Source organism: Marmota monax, unplaced genomic scaffold, assembly GCF_021218885.2.
Source record: "Marmota monax isolate L192 unplaced genomic scaffold, Marmota_monax_Labrador192_F-V1.1 WCK01_AAM20220418_F8-fsc00059, whole genome shotgun sequence".
Lineage (NCBI taxonomy): Eukaryota > Metazoa > Chordata > Mammalia > Rodentia > Sciuridae > Marmota > Marmota monax.
The window spans coordinates 6,237,935-6,259,903 of record NW_026693595.1 but is presented as its reverse complement, the minus strand read 5'-3'; the positions used below and the strand labels follow the sequence as shown (position 1 = coordinate 6,259,903).

The 21,969-nt window shown below is 41.0% G+C and overlaps 1 protein-coding gene across 13 annotated transcripts in view; it reads right to left on the bottom strand.

Moving 5' to 3' along the window:
• Positions 1 to 21,969, bottom strand: part of Trpm3 (transient receptor potential cation channel subfamily M member 3) — a 536,247-nt gene that overhangs the window by 74,553 nt on the left and 439,725 nt on the right. For 8 of the 13 annotated variants that reach the window (XM_058584013.1, XM_058584015.1, XM_058584016.1 and 5 more), the window contains 7 exons: positions 13,451 to 13,486; positions 13,159 to 13,299; positions 10,717 to 10,746; positions 9,666 to 9,955; positions 8,370 to 8,598; positions 6,192 to 6,359; positions 758 to 898 (listed from right to left, as the gene is read on the bottom strand). In XM_058584013.1, coding sequence (XP_058439996.1) covers positions 758 to 898; positions 6,192 to 6,359; positions 8,370 to 8,598; positions 9,666 to 9,955; positions 10,717 to 10,746; positions 13,159 to 13,299; positions 13,451 to 13,486 — 1,035 coding nt within the window. The remainder of the gene's footprint in view (positions 1 to 757; positions 899 to 6,191; positions 6,360 to 8,369; positions 8,599 to 9,665; positions 9,956 to 10,716; positions 10,747 to 13,158; positions 13,300 to 13,450; positions 13,487 to 21,969) is intronic. The other 5 variants (XM_058584014.1, XM_058584017.1, XM_058584018.1 and 2 more) reach the window with 1 other exon arrangement.

The following is a 21,969-nucleotide window of genomic DNA, read 5'->3' as shown; positions in this document are numbered from 1 at the left end:
GTTCTGATTCTCTGGGGAGAATCAGAGATGACATGGGCCACAAGCTCACCTTAAAATATCATTGAGAAGTAGAAGTGGAAAACCAGCAGTTCATTCCTTTCTACCCTCTCAGGAGGCCTCTTCAGGAACCCAAGGTTTTGTAGGCATGGTTTGTGGGGTGTACATACTGAATAATCTTTGCCATGACTATTGGTTGTTCTGGTAGTTTCTGCCTCTTTTGCTTGTTTGTTGTTTATTGGGTCTAACCAATAAAATTTGTTTGCTGGCAATACTAGATTGGGAGTAGCTATGTGCATATGCTACCCATGCCTAGTCACACCACTTCCACACTGTGCTTGAGTCTTATTTACTAAATGTAAACCCCCACCCTCAAAGAAACAAACAAACCAACCACAAAAACCCAGGATTGGCACCTAAAGGAGGCAACTCTGACTTAGTCTTCATCCATCCAGAACAGGAAAGTGTTTTGAAAGTGGACATCTACTTCCTACTAGATTGAATTCATACTCACCTCACATCTATTTCTATTGGTTCTCACTTTTATCATTTCCTTAAGTTTTTTGAAGAGAAGACATTTAGCCTGTGGAACCTGCCCAACAAACTCCACAGATCTTGCAAAACTATTGGAAAAGCAAGGTCATACAGCTTCCTTTCCTGCAATGTGTGCTACGTATGACTCACAGAGAAAACCACCCCGGTGCCTGAGACGTGAATGTTGGCTCCTGTGGCCATCCACTAGGAAAGGAAAGATACTTACAGTGTAGAACCAGAACTTCACAATGGGTGCATTGTAGAATTCATAGATTTTTCTGCCCAGAGGGATTAACCGGTGCCTGCTCTGAACTTCCTCTTCATCCTTCTTCCTGGATGACTCCCCATTGTTTCGTCCCAACATTGCCTACAGAGGGAGAGAATGGAACTCATCATGGCAGGGCTCTGCAGAGCATATACTCTGACTCGCTTATTTTATACTTCAGAGCTCATTAAACAGAAGAACCTGAGCTCCTGCCCGCCCCCCCCCCAGCAATTTAAAGTTCATGCCTTCCCTAGGTATGTGATTGCACTCTTGTACAATCTATACATTTCCTTTGTTTGGGATGGAAGGTCTTGGGGAAAACTCTTGACCATTTTATTCTATCCTGAACCTTCTGGAAGAGGCAGACAATGGAAAACACACAGCGTTCCAAGAGGGAAGAAGAGTGTAGCGGGGCAGCCACATTGGAGGAATCTGTGCCCCCACCCTGTCCTTATGTATTGTGAGACAGGCTACCTCTGGGTTCAGATTCTCTCTCCACCTACACTGATGACTTTTAAGTCAAAGGTAAATTGAACCAGAGTCCCTACTTGACCCAAAGATCATGAGCCCTCAAGAGGTGAGTTATCTGAAGCACCTGAAGTTGTTAGGGCCATCTGCTCAAACGGTAGGCATGTGCCTTGGTTCTCTGATTCAGTCCTGGTAAAATCTGAGCTACAGTTGGCATTAGTGGTATGACAAGTCCTGGGCATGCTGACTTTCTTTGCAGCCAGGCAACAATAGGAGGACCCTAGTCAGCCTCGGCTTGCAGAAGTCTTCATCTCCAAGCTGTTGGAGATCTTCCCAAAGAATCCATGATTCCCTTCTCATTCATGACAACAGCAACAGCATCAAGAATATTGTATTTTTTAATGTCTTCTTTGATATAAGGAGAGTAACTAAGAACAGAGTAGGGAGGAAGAGCATGAGAAGAAGATTAACATTAAACAGGGATGAGAGGTGGGAGGGAAAGAGAGAGAGAAGGGAAATTGCATGGAAATGGAAGGAGACCCTCAGGGTTATACAAAATTACATACAAGAGGAAGTTAGGGGAAAGGGAAAAAAAACAAGGGGGAGAAATGAATTACAGTAGATGGGGTAGAGAGAGAAGAGGGGAGGGGGGATAGTAGAGGATAGGAAAGGCAGCAGAATACAACAGACACTAGTATGGCAATATGTAAATCAGTGGATGTGTAACCAATGTGATTCTGCAATCTGTATACGGGGTAAAATGGGAGTTCATAACCCACTTGAATCAAAATGTGAAATATGATATATCAAGAACTATGTAATGTTTTGAACAACCAACAATAAAAATTATAAAAAAAGAAAGATTGATGTAGACAGTTTCTCATTCCAAATTGTAAGTGATAAATCAGTTTCCAGTCTTTCAGAATAATGCTGTTAATTTTATCAGAATACCACTGTTTCTCACTATGTATAAAACAAGTATGAGTTGGACAAATCTTTCCACAACTAAGACACTGAAATTCTTTAACATGATAGACAAAGCTGTGTATTATATTAAAGTCAATACACTTTTCTTACAGAACCAAAATCACTATTTTTGGCTCATGAAGCTTCACTTGTGAGGATTATAGGTAGATTTTGAAGCTTATTTCAAGTGTAATATATTTAATTTATGAACCAAAGTTGTTTTAATTGCTCTGTGAGATATGCCTTTAACAACTAAAAACTTTCATTATGTAAAAAAAAAAGAATATTGTATTTTTAATCTGAGATTCAGTTTCTCATTTATTTATGTATTTATTGTTATTATTTTATTTTATTGCAGTGCTGGGATTTGAACCCAAGGCCTCAAGCATGCCAGGCAAGTGCTCTACCACTAAGCTACATTCCCAGCCCCAAGACTTAATTTTTTTTTTAAATGTAAAACAGGGGTAATAAGAGCCCCTGATATAGGGTTGGTCTACCAATAAGTTAGCACCTGGCACATAATAGATGCTCAGTAACTTAGCTAGTTAAGTAACATGAGACCTTGGCTACTCTTCACTGAAATTATCTAGTTGGGATTTTGCACACAAAAAAGTATGTTATTAGAATGTATAGCAGTACAGTTTTCTGACTTTACTTCTTCAATATTGTTCTAAGATAAGGTTAGTTTCATGCTGTTGGGAAATGAGATTTTTTTTTATTAAATGTAAAAATGGGGTAAGATATTATGACTGATGAGGAACTAAAAGGATTTGGGACAAGACAGAGTACTGGGCATAAGAATTTCAAGTTGAGCAATCTAATTACAGCAATAATTTAAGTTTGTCTCGAACTTGAGACTAGAAGTAACTACTACATAATTCTGTTTTCAAATAACAAACGAACCTAAAATATGCAAATATTAGTTTCAACTACTTCAGTCACTGTCTCAAATAACCACTTTGCTCAAATATGTGATGATCACAAATGATTTCTCTCTAATCAATTGAATTTCTGGGAAGGTAACTTCCATCTCTTTGTAGACACTGGCTAGAAAAGGACCTTGAGTTAATTAAAAGATCAAATTTTCCTCCACGGTCTGTCTAGGTGTTTAATGTCAGTGAGCTGAGTCAGTCTTCATGATGGATAACACTAGACCCCCCATAGAATTCTCTAAGTATTGATCACTGATCTCAAGAAACTCTGAAGGTACGTGGTATTTGTCCTTCTATAATTTATAATTTATGTAACATAATTATCCTGCTTCAGTTCTGCTTATGTCTATGTTAGACAATGCAATGCCTTCTGGAGACATAATGAGATAGAAGTAAAGGTAGATTGGAGATCTTTAGGCATCTTGGAGAGAGGCAGCTGGGGCTTATCTCCAGGGACACTGGATTTCCCAAGGTAGCCATCTCTGGGGCTGTGGACATGTAGGTACTTTATCAGGCAAAGTGCAAGGTGGAGACACTTACAAGGCCATTGATTCAGGGAAGGAGAGAAAACAAAGTAACCAGTTTTGCCTTTATGATTCAAATGCCAATTTTAAAAAGCCTGCTCTTTTTAGAGCATTTTTGCCCTTCCATCAATTCCGGCCTCAGCAGCTTCACTTGCCGGATTTGGTTTATTTTTCTTTTCCCTATTGTCAAAATGTTTCCTTTGACATCTCCTAAAGCAGAATTTAAGGGTCAAATTCAAATACACTGTACATTGTGGATTTTAAATCTCTGCTGCCTAAGCACAGGTGTTAATGTAGAAAAAGATCCTTTGACATGAACTAATGATCCTGAACTACTAAACATTCTGAAATGGAATGAACCAAGGCGAATATTTTGGGTTATAGTTTTGGCAGGACAAAGGATGTCCCATTATAAGAGGAGATATGTTAGTTTAACACAGAAGCTCAAATGTCAATCCTATGAAAGAAGGGGAGATATCATCAAGCTGCACCCTCAATCCTGCCTGGGGTGAGCCTGCTGATGGGAGCCCCAGCAGGGACAGAGTTTGCCATCAGGGTCTGAGCTTGCTGTCCTCAAGTCCATCCCTACTTCCTTTCCTTCTCCCTGGGGAGAACAAGCCCAGGCAGCAAGGCCACCCTGTGTCTCCTATGCAGGTTCTCAGTACACAGTACGGGAGGCTGTCCTCTGGCCAGATGACTTTGTTCTCAGTCTAGAGATACATCCTTTATTGTGGCTTCCTGCAGGATCAGATCCTCAAAGCTCTAGCCTGAGCAGGGGAAGCTCCTCCCTTTGCTTTCTTCCTGGAGATCCAATCAGGCAGAAGGCTGAGTCAGCTCCTGGCTGACTTCCTAGGATGTGTGTCTACATCAAGGTCACCTCACACTTGACTTAGGAGGCCTGCATGTTGCTTTTGAATTCTCTCTACTATGTGTTCACCCAAAGTAGCTGAAAGGAGGAAGAAATTCTCTCCTTCCCTGAATCAAAAAAGGGACCAGTGGAGTCTGTTTGCCTGGGTTCTAACCCCAGATTTGCAACTGGGTAAACTTGGGCAGTTTGATCTCCCTGAGTCCCATCTTCCTCATCTGTAAAATGGGGTTAATAAAAACAGTGCTTATTTGTGGATCCAGTGTGAGGATTCCATGAAGAAGTGTACAAAGAATGCTTAGTGTGCATTTGTGAGCATTTACCAACCTTTGTGGTGTGTCAGCTGCCAGTCTAAGCATTTTACATGAATATGTTTTAAACTACACAGCTTCCTGTGAGACACATAAAGTTATTATGCCCACAATAAAAAATGATGAAAGTGCTCAAAATCATACAGCAAGAGGTGATGGGGAGGATTCTGACTCTAGAGAATACACTCTTTACTCCTCTGCTGAGCTGCCCAAGATTCAGCATTATCCCTACCCATGTCAAATCTAATGATTAAAATATTATTTCCTATCCATCGCGGGGTTTAGAAGCCAAAATTATGGTAAGATAATTTCAGGGAAGACCATCTGTATTCCTATAGAGGTGAGCAGAGACCTACGTGGATTTTTCTAAAAATCCTGAAACTGAAACAAAAGTTGGTGTTTGAGTTAGAGATCATGTCTGCAAACAGAGGTTGAGAAGGGGCCCACTGAAGGAAATGTTCTTTGTCTGGAGGAAGAACAATCCTCAGTGGCCCCACCAGGATGATAATGCATAGGCCTTTTGTCACCTGAGCAAAACCAATTTTCGTTTTCTCCTCTCACAGTTCCTTCTGGGTGATTATGGCAGCCATCGCTGGCTGGAGTGGTGAGGGGGGTGAGGCATATCAAGAAAGTCCTTAGGGAGTGGTTGCTTGATGTTTCCTGAGCTATGAAGCCTTATGTGTCCCTTTAATAGCATGGGATATTTTTAGTCTTTGGCAAGGAGCCAGTAACAGTCACGCTGCTCAGGCGGGGGCTGTGGGAAGCCATCTCATGCGCAGCTGCCCATTGGTTCCCTCTGCAGAACAAAGCACCCATGTTCTATAATTACACTGGGGAGAGCTAATAAAAGCTTTCCATACAAACCTCAAAATTCAATTAGTGCTGTATTTGTGAGCCTGACCCTGAAGATAGATTAAGGGCTCAGCTTCTGATCAGCAGAATGGTTCCAGCTCTGTGAAGCTGGCTGCTCCCAAATCATGGTTCTCCTTTCTTGTTTTGCGTGCTAAGACTGCTACATCATCTCCTTGTTTATAAACCTTTGCTGGCCTGGGAAATTGAGGGTGCCTTGCTCTGAATTCTTTATGCACAAATAACAGTCATGTTATTTGTGCATAAAGAGGCATTTTTATAATACTCTGGTCTCAATTCTTAAATGGCAGCACCCATGACTAACTTGAGGATGGGGACATCTATCTGACCTTAAGAACTATTGAACCTTATCAGTGCATTTGGGATTCTCCTCAGGGAAAATAACACACATATAAATAACTGTTATAAATATATGTTGTTATAAAATAAAATATATTTTATTTATTTATTTTTCCTTACAGTCAGTTCCATGTCCTCTTCATCTTTTTCCTTTGTGGGTTTCTCTGGTTCTTCTGGCTCCTTCTCTTGGAGATGGATTTCTTGTGCCTGAGTCATATAGGGCATGTCATCTTTGTTCTTGAACTCCAAGCTGAGAATTGAAGGAGGAAGTAGAATTCCCAGAATTACCTAAAGTAATAATAATGATAATAATAATAATCACATTTAAAGGATTAAGATTAGGTGGTTGCTTAGAATCAGAGGGCCTGGGGTGTGGCGTTTAAGTGTCTGTGTTTGGGTACATGTGCATGTGCACTTTGCACAGGTGTTGTGTGCCCTGTGTGTGGACCTGAACACCTGAATATCTGAAGCACATTGATGTGAAGAAGGTCACTTTGTCCCATTGGAGAAATATTCTGCATAGTATCTCAGTCTAATTTTTGAAGAAACAAAGGGTCGGGAAAAATGAAGCTCAAGGCACAAGACAGGGACAGACCAGGACTGAATGGCCACGGGGACTGGAGAGCAGTCAGGGAGCAGGAAGGAAAGGTGAGGACCCTGGATTCTGGGTGCCTGGCAGGTCTGGTCTCAGGTGGCATGCTGCTGTTCTTAGCCTTCAGGGGACATGACACATTGTCCTTGGAGCTAAGAACTGACTCAGCTGCCCCCTGAGGTCAGGCTCAGCAGTCACTAATAATGCAGCTAGGGAAATGTTCATGTTCTGCTTCATGGAACCTTCTGTGACTCTGGGTCAAGAGCCCACGGGAAGGGAGGAATGGGACAGGGACTGCTGGCTTAGTAAATGGTGGGCAAAGGACACAAAGTCACAGGTGTGCAGGATGAGTAAATCCCAGGATCTAATGAGGACCACAGTTTTAATATCACATTGTATACCGAAAATTTACTAAGAAAGAAGATTTAGGAGTTCTGATCACATTAAAAAAAGAGGCTAACTATACTAGATGATGGATTTGTTAATTTGCTTAACTACAAGAACTATTTCACTATGTATATCAAAACATCGTGTTATATACTTTGAATAAATAAATAAAAAGAAACTGTCATTATAATGAATTAAAACAAAAACCAAAAGCAAACAACAAAACTACATTTTCTTTTGATCTTCCACCTCCCGTTTTTTTTTTCTTTTTCAGTTTAATGTTTTCTTTGAAAAACATTGAAAATTAAAAAATCAAGTCCTTCTTACCATCCTACTTCTCATTAAAACAACAACAACAAAAATTCTAATAAGGTCCATTCAACCTCAGAAGTAACCACTGCATATAGTTTATTCTGTGTTCTTGGTTTTTTTTTTTAATGAATTTATATTGCTATAACTCTGCACATATACATTTTGTAAAAGGGACTCAGGTTATGCAGAATGGTCTGTAAATTGTTTTTCTTCATTTAATAATAGATTAGGGGGTTGAGAATGTAGCAGAGTGGCACAGTATGTGTGTAAGGCTCTGACTTCAATCCCCAACACCAAAAAAAGAAAACAACAGCTCAGAATCATGTAGCAATGCCTTGATATATAAATCTGCCACATATTTATTTCAGTTTAAAAAATTTCTCTTAGGAGATGGTGGTGCACACCTGTAATTCCAGCCAGTTAGGAGGCTGAGGCAGGAGGATCTTAAGTTTGAGATCAGCATAGGCAACCTAGTGAGACCTTGCTTCAAAATTTAAAAAAAGGATGGGGATGTAGTTCAGTGGTAAAACTCCCCCGAATTCAATCCCCAATAATACCACATACACACACATACACAAAAGTCCTCAAGCACATTTGGTAAGATTCAATGTCTCTACTACATGATGTAAAGGACATATGGGGGAAAGGGAGAGGTCAGGCTCCAACCGTGGAGAAGGGTTACCTAGGTGAGGACTCCTGGTATAGCCCGGCTTGTGTCAGAGCAAATGTGTCCCCTGTGGAACCTGTGGAACCACTGCCTTTGGATCTTCTGAAAAACATCAATGTCTAGGCGCTATCTCAAGAGATGCTGATTCAGAAGGACTAGGAGAGGCCCTTGCCTCTATATGAAATTCAAAACACTCCATAGGAGATTCTGGTGAACAGCTGGGTTTTAGTAGCAGCCTCTTGAGATAAAGGAATCCTAATCCCACCACAGATTTGGCTTGGAAAACCACAACCAACCCTCGGGCCCTCATAGCCCACAGGGCCTCCTTGGGCGCACTGACCTTGAGGCCTGAGTTCTTGCGCATGCGGAGCCGACCCATCCACATGTCAGTGAGCAGCATCTGGCTGCACGTGTGTGCAATGAAGTCACGGTGCTTGGCAGCCACAGCCAGCTGCAGGCATGTGGCATTGCTCCAGTTCTTCAATTCGTAGGTCAACAGTTTCATGGCCAGTTGCTCATCCTGCTTGTAGGATTGGTCCAAGAGCTCCACAGCCAGCTGGCCAAAGTCCCTGAAAGAGAGAAGGTACAAAGGAGCCTCAGGCCAGCTTGGAGACTCACATGACAAAAGTGGGGATGGACCTGTTATGGTTTAGGTGTGAGGTGTCTGCCCAAAGCTTATGTGTGAGACAGTGCAAGAATTTTCAGAGGTGAAATGATTAGCTTATGAGAGCTGTAACCTGATTGGTGAATTAATCCACTGATATGGATTCACCGGGTGGTAACTATAAACAAGTAATGGGTGGCTGGAGGAAGTAGTACATAAGACATGCCGTTGAGGTTTACATTTTGTTCCTTGGTGAGTAAAGATCTCTCTCTGGTTCCTGATTGCCATATCCTGAGTTGCTTTCCTCTATCACTCCTTCTACCATGATGTTCTGCTTGTCCTCAGGTGCGCAGTGATGGAGTTGGCTGACCATGGACTGACCTTCTGAAACCCTGAGCCAAAATCAACTTCTCTTCCTCTACATTGTTCTTGCCAGTTCTTTTGGTCACAGCAATGAAAAAGCTAACTAAAACAGATCCACTGGCCAGCCACAAAATGTGGCTGCTGTGTGGAGCAATGGCTCCATGTGAGGTCTCGTCTGTTCATAAATTCATCCAGACAACATCCATTAAGCATCCAGCACCATGTCTAGAGCTGAGGATGTAAGTCCAACAAGACATGATCCCCACACTCGAGCCCCAAATCCAAGGCATATTTATGGGGGAGGCTGTCCAAACAATCAGAGTGCAATGTGTCTTCTTCAATGTGGCCGATCTCAAGTTCAAATCCCAGCCTTGCCAACCATAACTTATCCAAGTGATCTTGGATAAGTTACCTAAATTCTGAATCTCACTGTCCTCAGCTCAACAAAGTGCATAACAATAGGACCTACCTCTTGGGAAAGCTGAGAGGATGACATGAAATCTGTGCATTGGTATGTGTATTACTGTGTACCCTCTGTGTGTACTCTCTGTGTGCACCACTGGGGTGATACTGCCTCCCTTTAATGTTATGTGTTGCTCAGACCTTGGAGTCTTTGGAGACAACCTTCCCATGTTTCCCCTGAACTCCCTGTTTGCTGGGTTGGCCAACCTGGAGTTGTGGTTCAGCTCCTGGGAAATGTCATCAACCATGTCATTTTCGGAGGCCTCGTGAGCCATGGCTTTGCAGAGTTTACAGGCCACCAGGGCCTTGGCCATGGCCTCCTCTCCATGCTGCCAGAAGAACAGGGCCATCTTCTGCCTCTTCATGAGGACAGCCCACACCATCAGCTCATGGAAAGGGAAAGGGAAGTGGTTGATCTCAGGGTCATCCAAGTCGATGTCCACCTCTTCCTCACGTTTCTTGGTGGTCTTTCTTCCTCGCCTCAGGGGAATATCATCCTGTAATTTTAGATAAAAACAGAGAGGCTGAGTTAAAAATGAATCAGTTCAATTCACTGAATAGTTATTGTATATCTTCCACTAGCTCAGCTCTGAGATCAATACTGAAATGCAGTAGGCCAGGTTTCATCCTAAAAGAACTCACAATCTCATTTATGATTAATTTTAAACTAAGTTCTACTTATTGTATAATAAGCATAGTCTCATGGGAATATGTCAATTTTATACTTTAAAGAATTAATTTTAATAGGCATTTTTCTTATTCTATTTACTTTTGTCCACTTTTTCTACTATTAGTAAGTTTTGTATCTCATGATAGACAGCACTCCCCTTTTTTGTCGAAAGGACAAGGATATCCTATACTTGTGTTTTGCAGAAATGAAAATAACCATTTTAACAAAAGATGGGAAACATAGCATGTCTCTCATTTCTGCCTCTCTACAGATGTATCTGTGAAGTAGTTCAGGCTGTTGGATCTGTTGTCATTTGCAAACACCCATGAACGGATTTTGCTTATGGGAATTTGTATGCTTCCTTGGTTTTCAAGTTAGTATTTCAAATAGGACTTATTTCTTTATTTTTGTTTGCAATGCTAACATAACCTCATGGCTGAATTTTCAAAGCCACTGGGAACTGCCCCCATGACACTTAGAAACTTCATTTCCTTATTTTAGAAAGATATGTTAAGTGCTAGCACTGTATTTTTTAAAAAATATGTAATAAAGAGAATAACTGACACTAATAATTTGAAAAATATTTACCTCCATTCCCAGAAGTTTCAAGGCTTTGGGCTGTTAAAAAGAAATGTCAACAAAATTAGGTCTTTCTTTTACAGAAGTAAGAAAAGAATCCTATTATATCATAAACAAGTAATCAATAACTCTAGTGCACCATATAGCATTTATTTTATTTCTCTGAATAAAAGAACACAAAGGGAACTAAATTTATAGAATTTATAAAAGAATTAGAGATTTAATGATTTTGGTGACTCACAGAAAATTAGGAAACTGAAGAGATGTGATCGTCCACAGATAAAGTCTAAAGGTTTATAATATCTTTTGTGAACCAAGATTTCTTTCACTTTCCTATAACCATCCTTCTTGGGCAGAATGTCATGATTTCCAGTACTTGTATGAGTGTTAGAGTCTGAATGTTTTTTTTCCTCCCCAAATTTATATGTTGAAATTCTAACCCCAGGGTGATGGCATTGGAGTAGAGATTTTGGGAAGGTCAAGAGAGAAGGGCCCTCCTGAATAAGGTTGGTGTCCTTATAAAAGAGGCCCAGGGGAACTCATTCGCCCTTCCATCATGTGAGGACACACAATAAGGTGCCATCTGTGAACCAGAAAGCAAGCCCTCACTAGACACTGAATTTGTTGGTGCCTTGATCTTGAATTTGTCTGGCTTCCAGAACTGTGAGTGGTAGATTTACGTTCATAAGCCACCTAGTTTGTGGTATTTTATTACAGTAGCTTGAACTAAGATGAGCAATGAAACAACCAAACAGATAAAATCCCACACATCTCCAACCTCTGAAATACCTCTATTAGTTGGAGAGGAATCAGATATCATTCATAAATACATGTTTTGGTGCTTCCTGCTGGCCATCTCCCTGTGCTGCTGCACTGTAGAGAGGGTGAGAGGGCATGTATGGAGGGTGGCAGGAGGCCCTCAAGGCACAGATAGTGTCAGCATCTGGAAATGTGCACAATAGGCACAGACTGCAGCCAGCAGAGAAGGCCACTTGGCAAATCTCTGATTTATATTTAACAAAGGGAGATACCAAAATACCTTCGGGGGCAGAATCACAAATTCTGTGGTTCTAAGTAGTACAGAATGGTTGGGTGCCATCTTGGAAATTATCTGAGTAAATTGGAAGGTCCCAGCCCTCACAGGTCCTTCAAATTTTATGTGACTATTCAAGTGGGAATAGCTGGAACCTTCTCTCTCTTTCTCTCTCTCTCTCTCTCAGCTTCTGAGATGACCACCAGTTTACAATCTGTGCTATTATTTTTTCTTGTTTATGCTTTTTGGTGTCTTCAAAGTTCCCCAGTAGTCCTGCAAAATACTTTTGTAGTCAGAATAAAGCTTTGTTAAAAGTAAGAAACAATAAAATTTAAAAAAATACAAAAATAAAATGAAAAAAATTTAAAAAATTAAAAATAGAGGAAAACAAAAGAAAGAGAAAAATGATGTCCACTACCAGCTAGGGCAGCAGCTTTCAAAATGTCATCCATGGGTCACGAGGGGCCCCAAGACCCTTTCAGAGGGTGCGAGAATTCCAATCTATGTTCATAATAATACTGAGTTTGGATATTGTGTTTACACTAGCTTAGATGGCACAAAGCATCGCTTCTCCGCCTTTTGGCTAAGATCAAGTGTAGATGGCACAAAGCTGTCGGGAGTAAAACTGCTTGGTGCCTTAGCAAGAGTAAAAACTGTGAAGCCGGTAGGAGCAAAGGCCTGTAATCCCAGAGGCTAAAGCAGGAAGATTGCAAGTTTGAGGCCAGCCTTATCAATTTAGTGACTGTCTCAATACATAAACCCCTCTGAAGATGTAGCTAGAGGTAGAGCAACCCAGGTCCAAACCCCAATCCAAAATAAAAATAAATAAATAAAAATAAAGGTAGTGATACCAAACTTCACTATGGTCATTGGATTACGCTGATAGGCACTTGGAGAAAACAAAAACAAGTAAACAAAATCCCAAACAATTTCCCTTAAACATGCTCTTGAAGCCTTCAATAATTACCATGTTTGTTAAATCTCTGATTGTGTGTGTTATTACCATCCCCTGGGATAAATCGGGAAGCCTGACCCAGAAACATTTGTGCTACCTATGATCTAGAAGGCTGTTCTGAGGAAAAACACTTTGGCATTCTTTGGATTAAGTCACAGCCCCTTTGTTTACATAGAATATCGCTTTTACTTGAAGGGAAGACTGGCAGACAAGACTGGGGCAGACAGACTGGACATTGGGCAGGCATTTTTGGAATGACCCAAGTGAGGTTGTCACTTCAAGAAAAACAACTGATAGTATTTATTGCCAAATTAATTTTTTTTTTAACAGTTTGGATGGAAGAGAGAAGAAGAGGAGGAGCAGTTAGCACCTTCTCAACAGCCTCCCCTACGGAGATCAAGAAGCCACACCCCGGATCTCTCCCAACCTACTACTGCACCACCTAGGTTTGGCTGGAACTCACCCTCTTGGGGCCGAAGAGGTTGTGGTAGAGGGTCCTGAAGCGCTTGCGCGTGTAGTTGCAGCGGTAAGCTCCGCCCATCAGGTACTCGATCACCAGGCCGATGTCAATCAGGCTGATCCTGTAGTCTGGGGGCAGGTTCCCCTGTCAGACAAGAAAGAAAGAAACAAACAAATCCAAAAGACAGCGTGGTTTACTAGGGATTCTATTGCACGTGTTCGGTAACTATTTTAGAGTAAAATATAATGAAAAAAGAAACATATGAATGTATTATTATGCTGGTTAATTAATTCACCTTAAAATAGATCCAACCGAAACCTGGATATTCTCGCTTGGAAAGAAGACATAAGTTAAATAAGAAGATGCAGTAATCGTCGGCAATAACAGAAAATCAAAATATTTATTCAAGTCTTCAGCTGGGGAGAAAAAAACACCAGTGTAGCAGAAAGAAACACAAGGCTAGACATGGCAAATGCTGTCATTCCCAGCCACCAGGAGTAGGGTCCCCCACGTTCCCCAGCCCCCTCTCTGTTTCTGACCCAGGCCTGTCACCACCCTCTAGCAGATGATTTATCTTCTTCCCACTCACTAAAGGAAGACTCCGCCCAGAGGGTGAGGGTCATTACCAGGGCCTGCATTGGGTAGGGCCTGCTTAGAGCCCAGGTATCCTTTAAAACCTCTATTAACCATTTTTTTTAATGGGCAATTTTTCATAAAAGAACAATGTGTAGGGAGGGGAATTGGAATGTCAGGATCGAATTGTATATGAGGAACCCTTGTATTTAAAGAGAAGTGGGGAGGAATAGAAGAAGAAATTTTATCAATGGAATATTTTCCCAGAATCAAGGAGATTTTCCACCTTTTCCTTCAAAGAGAATAGCATTTCTCAAGGACCTGGAGTTATGGTGTATCTTTTATTTTATTTATTTATTTATTTTTGAGATGCTAGAGATTGAACCCAGGCCTTCACACCTGGTATGTCTCTTAGATGTGAGCCAAAAATAGATGCAAAACAGAAAAGCTTTTGTTTTCTACTCATTGTTGCTTTCTACTTCCAAAGGGGGTTTCTAGGGTCTAAGGAAAATCCTTGTTCTGTTAAGTGAAAGAAGAGGTAGTTCTGTGCACTGTGAATTCCAGGGGCACCACTAATTAGCCTGAATAGCTGTGTCCTTCATGCAGGAGGGCATTGGGTACCAGGAGTGGTGGGGACAGTACCATTGGGGGAAGGCTGGTGTGCAAGTCCTTAGATTTCAGAGGCAGGAATCTTTGGGTGCACTTTTTCTTTAATGGATGACCCACCCAGGATGTCACATGAGTTTTCTGTCACTTTGAGAAGAACCTCCTAATCTACACTGGATTTTCCAACTTTAGTGGTATCAGAATCACCTGGGGAGTGGTGACAGTACAAAGTCTTGGGGTCTTCTCCTATTACTTCATCCAAGTACTGGGTCCCTGTGTACCTCATTAGCTCCTCTGGGTGATTCTGATGCACACCAAAGTTTGTGAAGCCACTTCTCTACTAACTGAGTTTCAGGGAGGCAATAGAAGCCTGCATGGCAGAACAGGGACATTCAAGTACAACATGGGGAACACTGTCAGTGGGAAATTCACCTAATTTTTTTGCTGAGCTGAATACAGGTTTCAGTTACCCTTGCTCAGCTTTCCTTTGGCCATCCACATCCCTTCCAAGGTTTTGGGATTCAGAATTAGAGGTGACCCACTGGACCTACTCTTAAAAGCTTGAGCTTTAGATATTTCTTAAATGTTAAAATCTTTATATTGCAGTGCCCCCTTCTTCCCTCTGAATTTCTTTTAATCTACATATTTCCAGTGCTTTTTTTAGTCTTTGTGATATGGTAGGCACTTAGAAGTTTTTTTTTATAAATTAATAAAATAGTGAAATTAATTGATGTGGTTGGGATCGAGGTTGGGTTTGGGCTTTTGGTATTATAGTGTCATACACTATCTGGTCGCAGTCTGTTAGTCTCTGCTGGTTGGGATAGCCCTCTTTTGTAGGGAAATTTGACTTGAAATACATGTATATCACTATACATAAATTCAATAGCAATTCTCAGTGTGGTAGGAATGAAGGGAAAGCCCTGGGAGCACCAGCCTCAGGTGTGTGATCCCACTGGGGCTCTTTAGACTTCCTTGCTGTCCCCAGATTTAGCTCCCACCTCCATCCACTGGGTTCTGCCTCTTCCTGGGCTTGAGGATTTAATGCAAGGCACACAGGCAGGATTGTTAAGGGCACTGTGTATAAAGTGGAAGCACCCTGAGGCAGGAGATGTCTCCTACCCTTGACCTTGGCCCAGTGAGGTCCAGTGTGAGACCCATTGTATTATTTGAATGGTTCCTTCACAAAAATGATCTCTGTTGTCCTCCCCACACTCCTCAGAAATTCGTTCCCCTTTGAAGATGATTTAATCAATCTAACTAGTTAGGCTGTCCTCAGGCTACTAACAAAACCCAATTGTCTGATTTTGTTATGCAAAGTATAGCAAAAAAAAATATTCAAAAGGGAACACAGAAAGTTTTAAGATAGTAACTCTTTATGTATTGCCCTTGCCATAAAAATTTGAGTTTTAAAATATAATGAGGCCACAGTTTCTGTAGCCTCCAGCTCTACTGGACATGAGGCAAAGCTGTTATTTAAAGAGTAGAAGAGTCCAGGAGCCAGGCCATGCCTGGGTCAGTCTATTTGCATGCACATTTGGCTCTGATAAGATGACCTTCCAAGGATGCCCACCATCTGTTATTTTCCTTGGCATTGGGAGGCAGTGGGATAAAGCACACTGGCTTTCAGTCAGCTGTCATGAACCAGCAACTTTCCCTCAGGGTCTCTTCCCAGTAACAGGGGCTGAACACCATGTTGCTTTGCTTATGTTCCAGATTTTGGGAAAGTCCCCCAAAGAATTTATTGTGATGCTATTGAAAAGCAATCAGGACAAGTCTATGAACTTGTGCCTACTTTTCTTTCTTTCTATATTTGTGGTGCTGGAGATTAAACCCAGGGCCTTGCACATATAAGTCATATGCTCTACCATTGAGCTACATCCCCAGCTCTCCTACTTTTCATGTTATAAGAATTTCTAAATTAAAAAGCTGGGTAATAGTGAGCCTGACACCTAGGTGTTTTGTTTTGGGAAACCTACGTACGTGTGAGCATGAACTTGAATTCTAAGTCTGAGACTCCAATATTGCCTGAAGACCAAAAACTGCATGGTAATATTTATGCATTTTAAGTGTCTTTACTACTAGAAATTGTTAGTAAAGTCTTAATAGTAGTAAAATCCAAAGTAAATAAAAAAAATTAAGGGAAAATACAATACTTTTATGGAATGATTTTTATTAATAGAGCTCTTAGTGGCATATACTGCCAAGGAAAGTGCTAAGATATTCTCACAAAAAGTTGATTGTTGTAGCATGATTTCTGTGTAGTCAGATCTGAAGCAGGAGAAAGGACTCTGATTATTTGGGTGTGGCTCTGAGTGAAGGTGACAGGAACTGGCTTGCATTTTGTTTGGTCACAAGGGGGCGATGTTCACCTACCAGAAGCCTACAAGGACTCCAGGCTCACCAATAATTAAATTACCTGCCTACTCTGTTCTGTGTGGTAAGGTGACATGAAGGAGTCCAGAGTGTGCACAGGATTAGAGGAGAAGGACAGGGTCAGATGTTCTTGTTGAAGTGATATCCGGAGGAGGGAAAGGTTAGTTTAGCGAGGCTTGGGTTTGAACTCTGCCTGCAAGGCTGATGACTGGTGGAAACAGAGAAGTTGAGGGAAATCAGCTTTCTATTTCTTATTAGAAGAGTGGAAACCCTTTTGGGAAGAAGAAACAAATTTGACAAAATGAATAAAATTGGGTACAATTTAGATGTCGTGGGAATTACTGTGTCCTGGGTGGACTCTAAAGGGGATGGCATGATGAGGTGCTGGGCTGGTGGCCTGGATCACCTGTGACCTGTAGATGTTTCACATGATGCATTTGCATTGCTTCTCCTAGGACAGCCCTGCTGGGAAGTGGGGGACTTTCTGGTCCTCTAGCAGAGGACAGCCAGAGGCCAGAGACATAGCTACCGAGCGCAAACAGTACTTGGCTGGGCTGTAGTCTTGGCTCTGTCCTCTTGTGCTTCTGGACAGATCGCTTTCTTTTTCTGTACTTCAGTTTATGCTCTGAAAATAGGTGATTTGGACAGAGTTATTTCTAAGGCCATGCCTATGTCTGAAAGTCCAGTTTTAGGATCAGTATCTGGCAGCTGCTCTTATTTCTATACTGCCAGGCCATTGGGCAAAGACACCTGTTCAGAGCTTTCAGGGTTCATGTAGCTTCCAGTTGTCCCTTGGAATTCAGTTAGTGGAACTGGGGGGCTCAGAATCAGGAATGTAAAGGCTTAGACAGGGATGGGCTGTATTCATCGTATCCATCTCCTTTGGAAAAAGCAGAGGAGGTGAACAACCCCTCACATGTCAACAGATAATGTCCCAAAACCTTGTGGAGGAGTCTTCCTTTGCTCAGGGCAAATTCCAAATTTTCAAATTGAAATTTTCTTAGCTTCCTTCATACTGCAATAATACAAATTCTGCCTGCTGTTTCTGTTACCCTCCCCCACCCTTTTGATTATATCTTATTTAAAAATTTTTTTTCATGGAGCTGAGGATTGAATCCAGGTATTTGCACATGCTAGGTAAGTGCTCCACAATAGAGCCTGTCCCCAGATCTCCCTACCCTTTTGATCATGACTGGTCATTGGCAGAGTCTGGACAATGATTTTCCATTTCCTGCCTTAACATCACATTGTAGGTCATGCGGCTTGCTGGAGCGTCTGGGCATGTGGGAAGATACAGTCTGGTAACTTAAAGATGTTGCCTTCTTTTTTCAGACTGTGGAGGACTAGTCTGAAGGCAAATTTTAATCCATGCCATGTTTAACGATATCTTAGTTAAAGAATAGTTCAAGTTCACTTATTAGACCTGCTTTTCAAAATGAACTGTTTTTTCAGAGGTCACCTCTTGATATTGTTATCAGATTTCAGCTATTTAGGGACATTCATTTTTCTTTGAAACTCACAACAAGCCTTCCAAACGAGAGTGTTTCCTTCTGTTGTGTGAAAAGTATAAAATGATTGCTAGTTTTTCGCTTTGCCAATGGTGAGTGAGGAAGACTGTTCTGGGATAGTTTTTATAATAAGGAAAAATACATTGAGTTCCTTTGAGTAATTACCAGGTAATTTGATTTGAGCTCTGGGAAAGAGAGGACATTATTCCACTGTTTGGTAGATTAGCAAGGTAATAGACTGAATAGTCAATCTTTTAAAAAATAGGAATACTTTAGCAAATATGCCTGAATGTAAGGCTGGCTTATGAAAATGTCCTTTCCTCACCCCAAGTGTCAGAAACACTTTTGCATTCTGCTAAGTTCTGGGTCTTACTTCCCATGTAAATGAACTTATCACAATTTCACCACTACTTCTGTATAGTAGTCAAATGTCACCCTCCTTTGGTGGGGAGGGACAGTATAGGTAACCTGAAATATTAGCACACTTAGTTTAAGAAAGAAAAACTACTATTTAAAAACATACAGAGGCACAATTTTAAGCAGACATTTACTAAAATAGCAGGTTATATTTCACAGAAAAGCAGACAGACTTAGGCCACTCTGGTTTCAAAGGAGAGCGCTGGTACATTAATGGATTTATGCATGAATACAGTTGAGTAAACTGGATTGACTTATATCAATTAAAATTTCTGATGCGGAACAGCAACTCCTTTTTTCATTGTTCTAGATTGCTCCCTTGATATAAATAATTTGAGATCTTGAAAACAGTTTGGGAGCAATTCTGCACATCTAGTTTTTTTTTTTTTTTGGTTTCAAAGAATACAAAGACAAGTTGGATTTGGAGATGTCACACTGGGTGACTTTCGATGGTCTCATCATTCCTAAATGCACTTCCTGGGTTTATAGTTATTATTTACATTAAATTTAAAGACACATTATCAAATGCTATGTTTAAGGTCCAGAGCTGTGTTTTCTAACTCATGAGCAGCATTTTGTACTGGAGTTTATAAATTCCTGGTTCATTTTGTCATAGATGAAAACATGTCTATATATATATATATATTTCCCCTGCTATTGTAAAGAGTGCACAAGCTGCTTATTATCATATTCTTCAATTTTGAAAATTGAGTAAACTTCCCAAGACTTCCTTAGCATTTTAAGCCTAGTTTTTGTAGCTCTCAGTATCTTTTCGGCCTACATTGCTGGAAATAGTCTGGAACCCTGTGAGAAAGTTATGCACCAATGTTAATTTTCTCTTGTTCACTTTTTTTGAAAACACAAAACAGAAAGCCGCAGTGCAGCTCCCTTCATCCATACAACATCAACCGCAGGTGCTTCTGGCTCCTTCCACTACTTACTATGGCTATTTCTTCTGGCCCCTCCGGAGTCCGACACTCACCTTGACCACAGAAATCACTTGAGGCTGCGCTTCCTGCCCCCTCTTCTTCCAAGGGAACAAACTAAACAAGGACTTACTCTGCCCTGTTCCCCTCAACCCCCCATCAGCAGTCCTTTTCCCTGGTGGAAGGATACATTGTTCTTAGTTGTTCAGCCCCTTTCTGGGTGATTTTTCTTTTTTAAAGCCATTTCTTTCCAGTTACTAAATTAGTAAGCAAAGGACATGCTTATGTAACTATCTTCTTGTGCCAATACTTGGCTCACACTTAAAAAAAAAATCTCTTAGCTAAAACTCTTTCCTTCTAAATTCTTATCATTCAGTTCTTTCTTTTCTTTTTCAGTACCAGGGGTTGAACCCAGGAGCGCTTAACCATTGAGCCACATCAACAGCTCTATTAATATTTTATTTACAGACAGGGTCTGGCTAAGTTGCTGAGGCTGGCTGTGAACTCAGGATCCTCCTGCCCTAGCTTACCTAGCTCTTGGGATAACGAGTGGGAGCCACCACGCCGGGCTCCATTCTGTTCTTTCTTGTTAGTGTATATATATATATATATATATATATATATATATATATATATATATATATAATTTTTGATGCATATTTTCAGCCAAGAAGCTAAACAAAACAATCAAAAAGAAATAAAAAGAAAAGAAAAACCCCCAAGATATTTTATAGGCTTCTAATAATATAGGCGATGTGAGCAAATACAAGAGGCAGCTCAAGGGATTTCAGAAAAGAGAAAATGATCTTGCAGAGCAAAGTCCTATGGGGAAGAGAAGCTAATAACAGGGATTTTGATCATCTGTAGTCAGTGAGTTCTAACTGCACAAATCCCATTGAAAAATCAGCAAGACGTTGCTGCTGGGAGGGTGGCCGTGGAAGTGGATTAGCGACTTGTTTGAAGGCTGGGTTGGCCAATAGCTGGGACCCAGGGACAGAGGCATGGCCGCCTCTTCAGAAAACCCCACCAACTGGTCTGAGGTGAAGGGATTATGCTTTGTTTATTATTTTAGAAAACCTCAAAACATTTTATTGAACGTGAGCATCAAAGAGCTTGGGGAGAATAAATTGAATGAGGACACTTCTGAATTTAGCTTCCAGGCAGTTTTCAGCCTGGATCCATTAAATGAAACTGTAAGTGTTGAAGGAAAGAGAGATGGGTTTGCATCTGCTTCGCTTGCTTTGAAAGAGCTACGGTTTGCTCACTGACACATATGCAAATCCTTCATTAAGGTACCCCGGAGATGGGAGAAAAGTTTGCAAGGGCCCCCCCAAAATAAATAAATAGATAAAGAAGGTTTTTGTTTTTATATCCTTCACTTATTACTATAAAAGATCTAGTGGGTTCAAATAGATGGATTTTAAACAGCCCCAGGGACTTTGCTTGACCTTTTGAGAAAACAATTTAAAAGTTGCTTCAGAGCACCTACAGGTCAGTTCTTGCCAATGACTTCCTATAATATGAAAAAAAAAAAAAAACTGTACTCTATTTTCAAACTTCATTTTGAGGCTTTCTCTAAGTATGTTCTGTGGACTTTGGTGAAGAATTGCTACAAAGGAGTGATAGTGGGCATATGTGTGCATGTGTACATGTGAGATGGGTAAGGTGCCATCATCTTTATTGTCCTTTGGGGTTAAGGGTTCAGAACCCAAGCTGACCCTGTAGGGCAAAGGAATGAGACCTTTGCTAGGATTCAGCATACACTTCCTATGACTTATTTTCATCTTTAAATGGAGATACTACCTGATAATAAGAAATAATAATAATTCTACTTCATAAAACTTGTTGTGCAGATTAAATGTGTTAAGATGCATGAAAAGCTTACATCAACACTGGGCCTAATCATCACTCCATCGTAGCTCTTATTATTTCATTATTAATTAAAGATCGGGGCTCTGATCCTGATGCTGACATGACCACCCAATGCAGTTATCATCTCCTTGTTTCCTCATCTGTAATGTGTGAATAATTCTACATGACCTATATCTGCCAGCTTTTTTCTTGTGATACTGGGGATTGGATCCAGGGGTGCTCTACCCACTCAGCTTACATTCCCAACCCTATTTATTTATTTTGAGACTTGACAAAAATCTTTCTAAGTTGCTGAGGCTGGCCTTGAACTAGTGAGCCCTCCTGCATCAGGCTCCCAAGTTACTGGAATTACAGGTGTGTGCCACCTGGCCTGGCTTATACTAGCTTCACCCCCTCATCCCCCATCAAATGAGATGATTAGTGTGACAATAGATTCTGAAAACCATGAAGTGATAGAAGAATGCCACATATATATTTGTTTTGGTGCCTGTTCTTTGGAGCTGTTCTTGTTGGTATGCTGGACATGGCACTGTATCAGG